This window comes from Centroberyx affinis, unplaced genomic scaffold (assembly GCF_046629955.1).
Source record: "Centroberyx affinis isolate AG114_WGS23_722 - 3 ecotype Tasmania unplaced genomic scaffold, CSIRO-AGI_Caff_v1 ptg001691l_1, whole genome shotgun sequence".
NCBI classification, from domain to species: Eukaryota; Metazoa; Chordata; class Actinopteri; order Beryciformes; family Berycidae; genus Centroberyx; species Centroberyx affinis.
This window is the reverse complement of record NW_027280109.1, coordinates 1-15,693: the sequence shown is the minus strand read 5'-3', so window position 1 is coordinate 15,693 and position 15,693 is coordinate 1. Positions and strand designations below refer to the sequence as shown.

At 43.6% G+C, this 15,693-nt stretch overlaps 2 protein-coding genes across 2 annotated transcripts; one reads left to right on the top strand and one right to left on the bottom strand.

Annotated features, from left to right (window-relative positions):
* The first annotated feature begins 671 nt into the window (after window positions 1–671).
* Window positions 672–6,419, top strand: LOC139651609 (uncharacterized). Its single transcript, XM_071528599.1, has 5 exons — window positions 672–2,780; window positions 2,877–2,970; window positions 3,680–3,729; window positions 4,139–4,207; window positions 4,391–6,419. Exons 1-4 carry the CDS (start codon window positions 672–674, stop codon window positions 4,178–4,180), a joined length of 2,295 nt encoding a protein of 764 aa, XP_071384700.1. The 3' UTR covers window positions 4,181–4,207; window positions 4,391–6,419.
* Window positions 6,420–11,913: 5,494 nt separating this feature from the next.
* Window positions 11,914–15,457, bottom strand: LOC139651618 (serine/threonine-protein kinase SBK1-like). The gene is made up of 2 exons (XM_071528616.1): window positions 15,259–15,457; window positions 11,914–14,860 (listed from the first exon to the last, which is right to left on the bottom strand). Exons 1-2 carry the CDS (start codon window positions 15,451–15,453, stop codon window positions 14,039–14,041), a joined length of 1,017 nt encoding a protein of 338 aa, XP_071384717.1. The 5' UTR covers window positions 15,454–15,457; the 3' UTR covers window positions 11,914–14,038.
* Window positions 15,458–15,693: the final 236 nt, after the last annotated feature.

Sequence of the window (15,693 nt, the reverse complement as noted above, 5' to 3'; positions counted from 1 at the left end):
CCACTGGACCTCCATGGGTTGCTAGGAGATTAGTGTGAAGCCTGGTGAAGCTTTTATATTGAAGGCAAATTGCGTACTTCCGGTCTTATTGTCGCTATCTCCGGCTGGCTTGACGCTACTAGGAAGAGGGTATCCATGATGACAACTTTAAAATACCAAGAGTATGGGCTTTAATTGCTTAGCTACACTTAAGGAAAATGTTTATCTATCTGGCCGTTGAGCTGCACGTCGTCTACATCTAGAAATAACATGAGCTTGCTAACGTTAGCTAGCGTGCTAGCATGAAGTCGGGCTGTCGCTGCTTTTGTTTACATCCAGTCCTGATGGGCCTGAATAGGTGTGTTAGCTAACGCAGCTACCCGAATTGTTTGCAAGAAGTGTCATCCTCAGCCAGCACTTTGAGCACTGGGGTCAAACACCAACACTGCTGGCACCCTCGGGGTAAGATTACCAGTAACGTTAGTTTTAACTTTTGAAATCCGATTTAGATCTACAGCACTTAAGAGTTATTAGTTACAACCCTGGTTACATTTTCTGTTACAGTACTGGATGCACGATGTGATGCTATGTAAGCTCAGTGTGATGGTTTAATGCTTTGTGAAACACTGGTTATAAATAGGCAAAACATTGTCTGTAATAGTAATGTCCATATGTGATATTTTTTCGCAGTGATGGAAGTGTCCTCTCAGGATCCATCTCCCATGGCTATGGATCTGTCAAAGGGCTACTCAGTCAATCCCCTGACCCGCGGCCACACTGAAGCCATGGACCTGGCCAAGAAGCCGGAGTGGTACCACAGACGGCCCCCGAGCTGCAGCACAGAGGTCAGCTCCCCTTACAGGACCAGGTCCAGAGCCACGTCCAACTACAACTCGCTCTCCACTCGGATAATGGACAGCAGCATAGGAGATGGCGGCGTTATCCAGCTGCACCCCGAGGCGGCCGGGCCTGTCCACTGCCGAGACATGGAGCCGGGCCCCGAATCTCTGGGCAGCTACATGAATTCGACATTAGCTCAAGGGCTGGGTCTTTACCACGAGGGGGTTCACGGCAACCTGTGGCATCCGGGCTTCTACCGGCCCGATCAAACAGGTGGCCAGATTCCCGAAAGCAGCGGCGGGGAGGAGAGTGACAGCGGCTCCGATGTCATTTTCCTCGTTTCCTCGGCGAAGGATTCACTCTTATGTAGTTCTTTCATGCAGGAGAGTGTGAGCCATATCGTGGAGCCCCTGTCCCCTGCTGCTCCCTCGCTGGATGAAGGGAGAGGTTGTTATCTCCTACCTCAGCCGCTGAGCTCGCCCAGTCCTGACAGCACGTACTCAGAAGACTCCTCAGACAGCTCAGCAGACATACCTGTGCATCACACCAGGCCCATAGTGCTACTGTCAGACCTAAGCGGCGTTTATGGCAACGCCGTCGAATCCCCTGTAGATATTTCCAGCGACGACAGCGACGTTATCGAAGTTTCAGTCACCAACGAAAAGAAAAAGAGTCACACTTTCCCCGGCAAAACTCCTTGTAAGAAAAGCCTGGTAGGAGAAACGTGTCATCAAAGTGAAGCCGATGAACCTCAGCCCAGAGAGTTGCGACGCAGCACCAGAATTAGGAAGTCCCCCCCAGAAATGCCTAAATTCACCCCTAGTGTCTCTCAGCACAATTTGAGGAGCCAAGTCAAAAATGCTAAGGTAGGTTTATATAATGAATGTTATGATTCTGATGACGTGATGGAGTTCACAGAGAGGTTGTCCAGTTCAGAGGCAGAGTCCGTCCTACAGCCAAACCTCACGCAAAGAGACAGCAGTCATTCAGATGACTCTGATACTGACACTCAGACAGACAGTAAACGTCCCTCCAAATCGTCTCAGAGCGAATCATCCCATGCCCATCAGCCTCGCCGCAAGGCCTCCTACGTGAAAACCGTTAAACGGAAACAGAAAAAGGCCCTTAGCGTTCATAAGGCTAAAACGTTGCGGACTGAACAGAAAGCCCGCCAGAGAATCCCCTCAGAGCAGCACCCAAAGGTCTCAGGGGGCAGTAAAGCCTCAGGAAACAAAAGCGCCGCCGCGAGGCGGAGGCGAAAGAGGCGCACCCAAACCGGGCCGTCCGCTCTGTTTCCCCCCAGAGAGCCGGAGATCAAGCTCAAGTACGCAAAATTCAAAGAGGAGAAGAAGGACAAATCGGACGGCTTTCGGCCTTTCATCCACATGGAGCGGAGGCTGTGCACCGTCGTCAACTACCAGGAGGAGGAAGCGACCGTGCGGTGCAGCAGAGGCCAGCATCCAGCAACCGCCACCTCATCCCTGTCCGGGTTTGTCCCCAAAACCTCTTGTTTCCAGCCGGGTCGACTCAGCTCAGAGAGCAAGTGTCGGCCCTCGCAGGTGTGCTGCCTGTGCGGTCAGACGGCCAGTGTCATGGGCCTCGGGGACCTTCACGGCCCTTATTACCCCGCCGGGCCGCCGCTGCCGGACTGCCAGAGCCAGCGGCAGAACTGCACAGCGCCGCCACCGGAGGAAAGGCAGAACAGAGAAAAAGAGGAAGAAAAGTTACAAGGACTCAACAACAGCCACGCGGTAAATTCCACAGATGAGTGCTGCGATGGTGACGGCTCCACGGTGCCCCGGGTCAAAAGCCCGCTTGGGAGTGACGGTGTCCCAAAGGTGCCTCTTCACCCCGATGAGTGCTGGATCCACGAGGACTGCGGCATCTGGTCCGCTGGTGTGTTCCTGGTCAGAGGGAAGCTGTACGGGTTGGGAGAGGCGGCTCGGCTCGCACAGGGAACAGTGAGTGACAGAGACTTACCTTTTTTTTTACTCAGGATGATCATTAAAAAAAAGATGTCCGCTCTGCCTTTTTTCACCGTATGCTCCTCTTTTCAGATCTGTTCGACATGCCAAGAAACAGGTGCAATAATGGGTTGTTTCCAGAAGGGCTGTCCCAGAAATTATCACTACAGATGTGCCACTCAGTCAGGTACAGTATAAAACATATATATAAACTACCAGTTAGAAGTTTGGACATACACATTTTTCTTTATTTTTACTATTTCCCACATTTTAGAATATTAGTAAAGACAACAGAACTATGAAGTAACACAAATGGAATCATGCAGTGACCAAAAAAGTGTAAAACAAATCAAAACTATCTTATATTTTAGATTCTTTAAAGTAGCCGCCCTTTGCCTTGATGGAAAGGCAAAGGCTTTGGAAAGAAATTCATACATAGGCATCAACTTCACTATTTATATTTGTCTAAGAAACAAATTTCAAGCATTTAAGCATAAGCCTTTAGATCAAAATGGCTTTAAGAGAATGAAAAACATAGTACATTAAGTCAGGTGTGTCCAAACTGTTGAGTGGTAGTGTATATCAATCATGTAGTGAAAGTGTTACCCAGTGGGCTTACATTGTCATTATTTCCACTGTATGTATGTTCCAAAATTATTGTACATTCAGGATTATGATTTTATACTGCGATTTTAGATTTAGCAACGGTTGCCTAAATGTGTTTGTGCCTGTGCTAACACTGGCTGAGATAATAATGCTGAAAATGCTGCATCTTTCCAGGGCGAGAGCTTGACTCACTTCTGCTTTTCTTCTTGTGTGTGGGAAGGCTGTCATTCTCACCCTGTTTGAAATGATGAATCCTGAAGGATAGTTTTTGTTTTTTTCTGTCTTTTCAGGCTGTGTCTTAAATGAAGACAACTTCTCAATGAGATGTCCAGAGCACAAGGTAAAGACTCAGGGTTTTTGGTATCTAGCAGATGATGAACATTTGAACATTTTCCTCCCTGTTAAAGACGGTGTCAAATATATTTGCAATGGGAGATCAAGATATGAATTTGGTGGGAAATAACACTTTTGTCATACTTATTTGAAGATGATGAAATTAAATCTTATGATCATGAAAGTTTTGTAGGAATTAAGGTGGGTTGAACAGAGCTTTACTGATTGGTTGTATAGAAAAATCGATTACAAGGCAACCTGGATTCATTTTGTTTTCTACTGTTTTGTACTAGTTTTCTACAACATTTTTTCTACAACTCAATGCATTTATCAGATTTTCACTGCATGTCCTGGTTTGGCAAATATGAATATGGTGAGTGAGTATATTCCCAGTGATGTGTGTTTGTATCCATCAGAACAAACTGTTCACAAGTGTAACCAGACAATCCAGGAGGTGACAGGAAAGACATGTGGGGCCAAAGGAGGTATGTAGTGCTTATTTGATCATTTTGAACCAATATAATTGTAGTAGAAATAAAAAAGAAGAAGAAAAAGGTAGCTTACTTCCAGAAATACTTTTGGTCTTCTTCAGTTTTATTTATTTGGTGAGGAGCTTTTTAATGTTGCATTAGTTTCCCAGCTGTCAAATTTTCCTCCTTTTACCTCAGATGTGTGTGTGTTCTGGACCGGACTCCATTTTGACATGCCCCTCCTGTGTTTGGGACATTCGTTCCGGGTCGATTCGCACATCTCCTCAGGCTGCGATGCGTGGTTTCCCCCGATTTCACCTCTGCTGTTTTTATAACACTAATTAAGGCCAGCATGTTTGCCCGAGCAGAAGGCAAACCTTGTGGTAAGATTCCACCCATCATGAGACAAAGATCAACCAGGGGCCACTTTAGGGTTTTTTAAGATGTGTCTGTTTTTTGTCTCTATTTCTGTTTTCGTAGGTCTTTAACACAGGCAGTTTCACCAATTGGACTGACAAACTGAGCCGGGATGGTGTGTGTGTGTGTGCGTGCGTGCGTGCGTGTGTGTGTTTATTTATTCCTCTCCTCGAAGATCCACACTTGGACTAGCCGCGTCACAAATGTCATTTACTTTTTAAACAGAGTAATTCTACAGGGGTTGAACGGAGCTTTACTGACAGGTTGTATAGAAAAATCGATTACAAGGCAACATAGATTTGTTTTGTTTTCTACTGTTTTTTACTAGTTTTCTATGAACTGTTAGTGTTTCAGTCATCACATAGCCTAACTTCTGTTTCATCAGTTGCATGCACAGTTGATGTCTGTTTTAATACGATGCACTTTATATATAATTTTTAAACATCAGTTACTATTTGTGTATGTTAAGTATTTGTAGACTTTATTCTTCCCTCTTTACTAATGCAATTCATAGGAATAACCTGAATTTTAAAGCTGCACTATGCAAGAATTTTATGTATAAATTCACCCGTCTTATCAGCCTAAATCACAAAGTCGGGGCTGCAACAGAGAGGAGCGTCCCATCCCCACTGACTGAGACGTTATAGATTAGCTCTGTTTGACCAGGTGAAGTAGGGACACTATTCTGCCCACAGGAGGTGACAAATCTAAACTGAAGAGTGAAATACAAACTGTCTCCTAAACAGTTGGGTGAGCGCTGGACGCCAACATTAGAGCTGCATCTGGATCCACATGACCATGCTGTCTTCCCCTCACTGAGCCCCCTAGTGACAAAATGTCTGACGTACAATAAGTTAAATCCTTGTGGTTCTCAGCAAGGGCAGAAAGGCGAGGGATCGAACACAAGTCAAAACTGAACAGACTTCATAACTTTATATAGTAAGGAAGTCTGATACATTTATTACTCTCAGAAACAAAATTTAAAAAAAGGCTTTTCCAAGGAGAAGCTTTACTCCTTTGAAACCAAATAAAATGTAAATAAAAAGTTTAGTCTCTATAAATTGTTTAGTCTCTATATATCAAATAAAGCCTTTTAGAGGATATTGGGTTATTGAAATCCTTAAAAGCTCCATCTTTTGACGACCTGCCCACTTGTGAATGGGGCAGAATTATGAGAAAATGAAATGCAGAAACTATATAAAAAATGGAAGCTGCCAAATCCAATACATTCAGTGAGGATTCAAGCTTGTATTTTCTACTCTTTGTGGAAAGGGTAAATGCTCCCTTGTTAAGCAGAAGTTGGAACCAAATTCCACTTTGTTTTGTCAGCCATTTTGGGGCGTTCCTCCCTCCATTCAGGGGAAGACGATATCCAGAAGAAAGCATGTTATGTGGAGTCGAATGCAGCCCTGATCTTTTTCCTCTCATCTCTTTGGTATCTTTGGTCTAAAGCATCACAGACACACTACAGGATTTCTGGGTATTGAAGTTAAAATTTTTAAAACAGTTACCTCTTGCTGCCATTTGGAGCCGCTAACAAAATTGCCTAGTGCAGCTCTAATTATTATTAAGAATTTTTGTCCTCTTATATTTCAGTTCACATGACTCGTGTCAAGGCTGATATGAAAGATGACTGTTGACAAACAATCAGTTAAATGTATTGATTACTTAAAACGTAAGGGGTTCATTAAGGGTCTCAAAAGGGTTCTTTGGTGGTTTGTTCATTTTTTAGATTTTTTTTTTATTTGAAGAGCACAGATAGTTCAGAATGTTATTTAATACACGTCAATAAAATTGAACCCATGTCTTTCTCCTGAAATAAAAAAAAAGTGATTTATAAATGATAACCTTGTCATTTGTTAATACTCTGTTTTAGTCATTTCAAATATTCTGATATGTGATGGAGAGAGGTCTTGGAGACAATTGATTAGATTGATAGATTAGTCATTCCTCCTACATGTGTAAGAAAACAGTTTGCAGCATGAAAGCCTGTGTGGCTGGGTTGTGGTGGGAGTAGATTTACTAATCTTATTTTTTCCTAAAACAAGTGAAAAGATCTGCTAACTGTGTGAGGTAATACCACTTGCTTCCAATGCAGTTTCTATCTTTCTATCTATTGTCACTATCTTGAAACGAGGCAGAATAAAGGAAGATCACCATGCTAGTATCAAGAAAATGACACTTCAGTCAAGACAATTCTTGGAAATTTGAATTTAGAAATAAGTTCAGTCTCACCCCATTGGCGTTTTTTCCCCCACTTCTTTTCAAAATGAGGTTTTAAGACATAATACTAAATTAAATGACTTATTAATGGAGAGTTTTTGCAGTGTAGAGGAGCAGGCTTGTGACCACAAGGCTGCGGGTTCGAATCCGAAATGGTAGAACTTTTGATACACTACCAGTCAAAAGTTTGGACACACCACAATTTTCTGTATTTTTACTATTTTCCACATTTTAGAATAAAACTAAAGACATCAAAACTATGATATAACACAAATGGAATTATGCAGTGACCAAAAGAGTGTTAAACAAATCAAAACTATCTTATATTTTAGATTCTTTAAAGCAGCCACACTTTGCCTTGATGGAAAGACAAAAGGCTTTGGAAAGAAATTCACACATAGGCATCAACTTCACTATTTATATTTGTCTAAGAAACAAATTTCAAGCATTTAAGCAGAAGCCTTTAGATCAGAATGGCTTTAAGATAATGCAAAACAGTGCATTCAATCAGGTGTGTCCAAACTTTTGACTGGTAGTTTATGTGTAAATCTATGTTACAGCTAAATGTGACTTATTACTGGGGGGTTTTCAGTCTGGAAAATGGTTATTTGTTATTGTCTGTGAAGTAGAAATGCATCGGTTATGAATGGCGTTTGAGAAGATGCAGAAATCTTCTCTTTATCTTCCAAGTCCAGGCTTTTATTTTGGAGTATACTGTGTTGATGAGATGCATTATGTGTCGATGCAGAGCAGTTAATATCCGAGCATATGTCAGCGACACCGAGCACAGACGTTCACACCGACTCCCAGCTCTGCGTTTTGAGTCACGTCCCACTTCACTGGAGACATACTCCTCTTCTTCCCCACCACATTTTGACAGTTGAATCCACCTCCGGTAACATTCTCCAACACTTGTCTGCCACACAATTATCAGGCTGCCGAGCTGACCTGTGGGAGCGGAGGGAGGGCGGCTGTTTCTCGCCCTGTTGAACCCAGAATAGACTCCCTGCTCTCACCTGCTGAAATAGCCTGGCAGCCAGCGACTGTGTGAGGACACCGATTTAGTTTCCATGGCAGAGAGCATCATTTCACGCAGTTTTTAACAGCCTTTTTTTTTTTTGCCAGTGGCAGGACAGCTGCTGTGTTTCCTCCCTGTGAAAGACGGTGTCAGATGCATTTGCAATGAGAGAGAAAGATATAAATTAGGTGGGAAATAACACTTTTGTCATACTTATTTTAAGACGATGACGAAATGAAATCTTATGATCAGTAAAGTTGTGTAGGAAATAAGATATTTAACAGATAGTTGGAATGCAGTTTATCTTTCCAACACCCCCACTTGCTGATTATGAAGTTGATGAAAACTGGGATCAGACAGTGAATTCATATTCACTTATGAATTGATATTCACTTCATCACTGAGCTGCCACAGGAGAAGTTGTCACATTGCTCATCCAAATACAGCATTTTCTATAAAACACACGTCAGTGTCATCAGCCAAGATCTGTGTCATGTAAAGAAATGCTGCTAACTAGAGCTGCAACGATTAATCGATTAATCGATTAGTTGTTCGATTACTCGATTAGTTGTCAACTATTAAATTAATTGCCAACTATTTTGATAATCGATTAATCGGTTTGAGTAATTTCTCTGATTCCAGCTTCTTAAATGTGAATATTTTCTGGTTTCTTTACTCCTTTATGACAGTAAACTGAATATCTTTTGGTTGTGGACAAAACAAGACATTTGAGGACGTCATCTTGGGCTTTGGGAAACATCGATCGACATTTTTCACCATTTTCTGACATTTTATAGACCAAACAACTCGATCGATTAATCGAGAAAATAATCGACAGATTAATCGACAATGAAAATAATCGTTAGTTGCTAACCCTTTAAATTACAGGCCATTAATTAGGCTACATAGTAGCCTAATTAATGACTGGAAATAATGACTGGAAATAACTAAGTAAGTAATAATAGTTATAGCATTAGAATGACTGGTAATTACTAGGTAATGGGGTTTCTGTTGTTTTCTGTTGTTGTTTGTGTAGAGTTGGTATGGAGTAGGTTTGAATACCTATGTGAATATTGTACATAGTCAGTACTGGTATGTCTTTTATATAATATATAATGTATTATTGTATGTATTCTACATAATGAAAACCTAATGAAAAAACATTGTTTCTGCACAGGTGTCATCACTTTCTTTTTTTCACTTGTATATTACTCAGCGATTACCAGTCATTCTAACGCTCTAACTAGTTATTACATCTATTTTACTTGGATATTCGGTCATTAGTGTGTAACTAATGGCCTGTAATTTAAAGGCTTACTGAAACGCTGCTCTATATGGTTTCTGTAAACTAAAGCCAGTGAGCAGTGACCTATATTTCAGCCGTCTGTAAGTCAGCGGTGCACTTTTTAATTGATGGGTCTTCTTCTGGGGGCGGTGATGCCGCCCGGTGGTGTCGGTGCTCAGAGGACCGATTGTCTGGGTTTATATCTCAGATGAAAGAGAGACGTGCGTCTTATCAGTCCGTCTGGTTAGAGTGTTCACACCTGAAGCCTCCTGCCCTCTCTCTCTCTCTCTCTCTCCCTCGGCCCTCGTTTATTCCTCCCTCTCATTTATTGCTTTTCCCTCCCTTTTTTATTGTTTTCCTTCTCTCTCGCCATTTTCCCTTATCTCCACTTCCCTTAGCTCCCCCCCCCCCCCCCCACACACACACACACACACACACACCCCTCCCTCGCTCAGGGCCCAGGCTTATCTGCTCTTCCAGGACTGACAGGCTCTTTCGATCACAATCCCTCTCACTATCTCCGCAGCGCAGCTCTGTTGCCTTTGCAGATTGTTCAGCACAACCTCTCCCGTACACTCTGCACAATTTACATAAAACGCTGCCGCCAGCCTGATGCCGAAGCTGACACAAGTCAAATATGCAAATAACGTTCAGATTTACACTCTGAAAGCAGTATATTCCCGCCCCGAGCTACGATTTGTTGCATAACGTATAAAAAAAATAACTCTCTCTCCCACAAGATGTACCTGCAGCGGCTGGGGAACGTGTTGCAGATCAAACTCCACAGCTTCAAATCATGTCAGTAAGCCCACAGTAGATCATGGAGACACAGTTTTGTGCCCCTGTACTGTGTCAGCAGTATAAATCATCTCAACAGCACAATACCTCAATCAATTTCCCACCCTGTTTACTACAGATCGGCATCTGCTGTCGGGGCTCAAAGTAAGTCTAGACAAATCAGTATTGCTTGCCTGCTGGAACCGACTGACTGATGTTTAGCAAAAAGACCCCAAAGATCCTCTCTCCTCTGGACCCAGCGGTTCCTACAATGACTTTGTGTGTCATTGGCTTTAAGAGCGAGGCTGATTTATTTTCTTCTTCTGGGTTTTCTCCATCTTTACAATCTTCTATCTGCCAATTAGATCGGCTTAAATGAAGGCCGGCCATGATCTTAAGCGAAATAGGGCCCACAGTCAGACGCCATCGGTAAATTGGACCAGGAAGGGCTGGGGAGGAAATTAACTTTAAGAATGAACAATTGCAGCTCTATCTCATGATCATAAAGCATCATTTTGATGTCTTAAACCTGATTCTGTGTGCCTGTATTTGGTAGGCTATTGCTGGAAAGACTTAACATTTTGAAGTTGAATGAAAAATGAGACGTCCATAGCTGCTACCTGCATCGTTTTTGTCAAATCAGGACCTAAATATCAGTATCAAAACAGTTTCCAAAGCTATACTTAAAAATGAATCTTTGCTGTGCCATATCACATTGCTTGCTTGGGTTGACATTGAACCCGGCCGCCTCAAAAGCTCGCCGGATTGCTTCTCGTCTTTGAAAGGAACCTCGCTGCACACTGGTCTGCGGAGACCCAGCTGTCAGCGGAGCTCTTAAAAAATGAATCCAATTTCTTTGCCTGTTCACACCACAAGGCCACACAGCCTTTCTCAGCTCTGTGACCAGCATCGACCTGACGCTCACACCTGAACAAGCACCAGGGTCAAGGGACAAGGAAAGGAATTCTGAATTTTTTTGGAGGCCTTGAAAATAATCATACTGATCTTGTGCTTTTTTCCTCGCTACAGAAACAGAAATGAAGCTTTAACCTGATGCGACTTCACTATTTGCCAGCTTAGCATTGCTCTCACATTCCTGTCTGACTGCTTTTACCTCCTCAAGTGCCTGCACACCACATAGCACTTTGTTGGAACTTATGTAAATACCAAACTATCACTTCTGCCTCCTCGCTTGTGCTGAATATGTAAACATGGCGGCGGGAGAAAGCACTGAGATCAGTGAGTGCGGCGCTCTGCGGTAATTGCTATGCAGAACATGCAGCGCCGCCCGATGATTCCCTCTCTCTCTCCGGCTCGGGGTTTGGGTTCGGTGCCTTTTATACCCGAGCGGATCCGCAGACTCCGGCTGGTTTTGGGTTGGGCTGATGCTGCGATCCCTCCTCCCTCTCATCAGCCTGTAAATAAGCCGTGAAGTTCACAGCTGACTGCAAAGAGAGCCGATCTGCATTCTGGATGAATGTTGCTGTTCCTGTGCTGCATAAGCAATACGGTTTTTAGCCTCAGTTGGCTGATGGTTAGCTCAACAATGAAGCTTGTAGATTTTTTTTTTTTTTTCCACTGTAACAGCCAAACTGCCTCGGTCCTACCTGGGTGGGTGTGTTATGCAATTCAGCTTTAAACTAGGTTTTGGAGGCTCTCACTGCTCATTACATCCGAGCCAGAAAAATGCCTCAGTGGTTTCAGCGCTTTGTGGGGCATCATGAGTTTATTGGGGCATAATTATTTGACCGACATAAAGCATGATTTATCGCACAAAATCGTCTATGGCCTAGTGCATTTTTGTGAGGGATTTTATTATCATTTGGTTGAACATGCTGCTTGATAGAGCTGACCTCTGACTTTAAATCTGCCGTCTGACACATTGCAATACGAAGGGATTTCCTGTTGGCACACCGCCTCACGGCCATTTCACACTTCAAAGTCACACAGAACACATTCGGGCTCCATTACCAAGAGCATTATTTCATTTTTAATGAATGGAGAGACAGACTCGAGGAGGATGATGTCCCAATGGATCAACTAAACCCCGATATTGTATCCTGTGGTGCTTCACCTACAGTCTCACACGCTACACAGTACAACGACACCACACAGCACAGACTGTCACATCAAACAAAAACACAAGGAAAAGATTTGTCACTAACAACACAACACATGATGTCATGACACAATTATGAGGCTTGAGAGTCCACAGCTGACGAAACCGCTGTTTTCCATGCGCACTGACTTCAAAAGTGTGGTTTATAACAAAGCATCGTTATATTTCCTCCACTCAAAACAAGTCTCATTTCTGAACAGGGGTTTTCGTCATTAAGAAAAAATAAAGAACAGTGGCCACTTTTGACTCTAGGGATGTTTATTTCAACAATATTCCACCAGAGCAATATCAATTCATGCAAATATTTTTGGAAAAACACAACAGAGAGAGGGGGAAGGGGCGGAGGGGAGGGGAGGGGGGGTGTATTTTTTTTTGTGGTGTCCATATTTGTCCATCATGTTTCACAGTAGCCAAAAGCTTTACCTTTCAAACAAACTTCACAGCAAAAAAAATGTAATAAGAAGTTGAGGAGAAAGCATCACTGCCTCTATTTTGTTGAGGTTGAGGTTCTGTTGGCTAGGTAGAATCCCTCAAGTCCCCAAGTACTGCATTTTATCTTCCCCACGTTGAAAGCATATTCCAATTATGTCATTTCTATGAGAATTATTTTCACTGCCGCACAAACTTTAAGTTGAGATTTCCATTTTTCTCTATAAACCATGCAAGTAGAAAAATGAGGGCTACTCATATTGCCTCAGTATGCTTTCCTCTCCCGTTTGCTAATAAATCAATTTACCAACTAGATAAATATACGTGAGTGTGAACGGTTCAGTTTTCCCTCCTTTGAAATGTACGTTTCAGTTCATTCATCACATAGGCCAACCTTACAAATGAATCATAAAAAATGGTAAATTACCCCTATTCATGTCACTATGATAACTTGACTGAATAGAATTGGCAGCCATCTCAGTATTCAGTAATGGTTCCAGTATACTGCAGTTTTTCAGGGGAAATTGCTGCAGCCCTCTGTGACTTCTCGTATATATCTAACTTGGAAATACCTAATAAACACTGAATGTTGACCATGAGATGTGTTTTCAGCCGTTCCTGTTGTGGTCTGCTACTGTACAGTAGGTTTAGGGGTCACAGGCAAACATGAAAAGGACATTTTAGGTGAACAAAACACCGACTCAGTCATCTACATCTAGTTACATGGAGGTCATGGGTTACAGTACACCAACAACGACTATTCAAACAAAACTGAAAGCAGCTCCTGACAGGATGATTAACATTTCCTTTTCCTTATTTGGGGAGGAAAATGTAATTTCCACTGGTAGATGGAGGGCTACATGACACAATAAATGAAACATGGGGAGGAAGAGGTTTAAAATAGGCTTCAGATCTCTGATGCTACTTTATAAAACAAATCGTAAATATATTCATCTGACATAAATTAATAATTTAAATCAAAATTCAAAACAAAAACATACTTTACAGAAACGTCCTACCTACCAAACATGAAAATGGTATAGTTTACTACAAACACACAATAGTACCTTCGGTCACATTAGGTCACACTGGAGACCATTTTTATGCACAAGTTTTCTTACCGATGCAGTTAAAGCAGGTTATTTCTTTCCCCTTTTCTTCACATATAATTTTTGCAGTGACTGGATTGTTCCCAAAATGTTGAAGATATTGCTTGTGGATCATGACTGTTTTTTTTTTGTCCTGCAGCTCTTTTTTATTAAAAGTTGTTGTTGACGTATAAACCACATGAGGAGGCTACAGCTTGTGATTGTCTCACTGTCTTGTCGTTCCCTCAGAGTGCATCTTCATCAGAAACGAATGAATCCACAGTGAAGCTACAACCAATCTCAGACCGGCGAGGAAGTCTCACGATGCACGAGCACCAGCCGCCATACTTCCTTCTTATTCTTCTTTCTCCTCTTTCTCATACTCGGAAAGATCTTCCTCCTTTGCACATACCAACCCTCGTATTACACAGGCGCGTTCACAACATCTACATGTGTGCGCACGGAGCCCAGAAAGTAGCAGCAGCCGCCTCTACACACAGATCTCGATGGGCGTGGCTACCAGGATGCGCCCGCCGCCGTTGTTTTCCCGGGCGACCCGCTCGTAGCTGCCCGTGGAGGAGGGGGAGCTGTTAGTGGACATGGAGGAGTAATGTGTGTCCATTAGGATGCTGCCCTTCCCCACCACACAGGCAGGCGACAGGGTCTGCTGCTTCAGTCTGTCCACTAGGACGTCCTCTTCAGACGAGGACGAGCTGATGTCCAGGGGCGGCCCGCTGCCCCCCAAGCCCCCGCTACTACTGTTGCTATTCCCGTTCTCTGTGTCCAGCATCCAGCACTGGTTGAAATAGCTGAAGACCTCTTTGACGGAGCAGCGGCGCTCCTGCTCGATGGAGAGGAGCCTCCGAAACATGCGCAGGGCCTCGTCGGTGAAGCGGCGCCACTGCGAGGGAACGGTGCCGGTCCGGCGACGCTGCCAGCGGACGAACTCCTCGTAGAAGGCGTCGGCCGGCATGGCCTTCTCCCAGGGGAAGTTTCCCGTCAGCATGCAGAAGAGCAGCACGCCGAACGCCCACACGTCCGTGCTGTAGTCCACGCAGAAGCCCTCGTGCCGCGAGGTGTCGCACAGCTCGGGCGCGGTGTACGGGATGGTGCCGCTCACGCGCTTCACCGGGGAGCCGGCGCGCCGCGTCATGCCAAAGTCCGACAGCTTGACCTTGCGGCACTCTTTGTCAAAGATGAGGATGTTCTCAGGCTTGATGTCCCTGTGGACCAGCTTCTTACAGTGCAGGTAGTCCAGGGCGATGGCCACCTGGTGAACGCAGCGCTTGGCCACCGGTTCAGGAAGCCCCACCTGGAGAGAGCGGGACAATGAGTTGGCTTTCCAATTCTGAAACACTTGATCCATCTCATCACAACACTTGATCAACCATAAACTGACAATTTACTGTCATGCAGAAGGATGCCAGGTTGTACTCCACAGGGACTCTGCATATATGGCATTAGCAGCGGGTGGAAATGACTAAAAATAGTTTTCAATATTTGGGGGATTAAGAGATACTGATTTGGATTACGGTACAATGAAATGTCCTTTTCCAAAGATACAATCATGGAAACAGAATCGCATGTTTGCTGAAATATTTATCATGTAACACTCTTACATTATTCTACAGCTGCAGCACGACTCACTCGTGTTTATACCTTTTATCGGCTACATTATGTGTCTTTCTGTATTGCTTCAGCTCATCTCACCTGCGGGGGAATGATGTCAAAGAGATCTCCTGCCAGGGCGTACTCCTGAGCGAAGATGTAGTAGTCGTCGGTTTCAAAGGCGATGCCGAACATGTTGATGATGAAGGGGCAGGGCGACAGGTACAGGGAGATGCTGTACTCCCTCAGGAAGCTCTTCAGCTTGGTGGTCTTCTTCCTCAAGAACTTCAGGGCCATTTTTGTGCCTAAAACGGGAGAGAAACGGGTTACATAACTCACGATTTTCCAATCCCATTCCTCTCTTCTTGTTCTTTCTCACCCTATTAAACTGTTGGGGGATTTATTTCATGGCTGCATTAGTTGTATACATGAAACCTAATTAAAATAATTTTCATTTCAAATTAAAATCAGCAACGTCACAGAATTAAATCCTGACTTCTTTGCGAGGGATTTATACTGTAAATATTTCAAATCCTG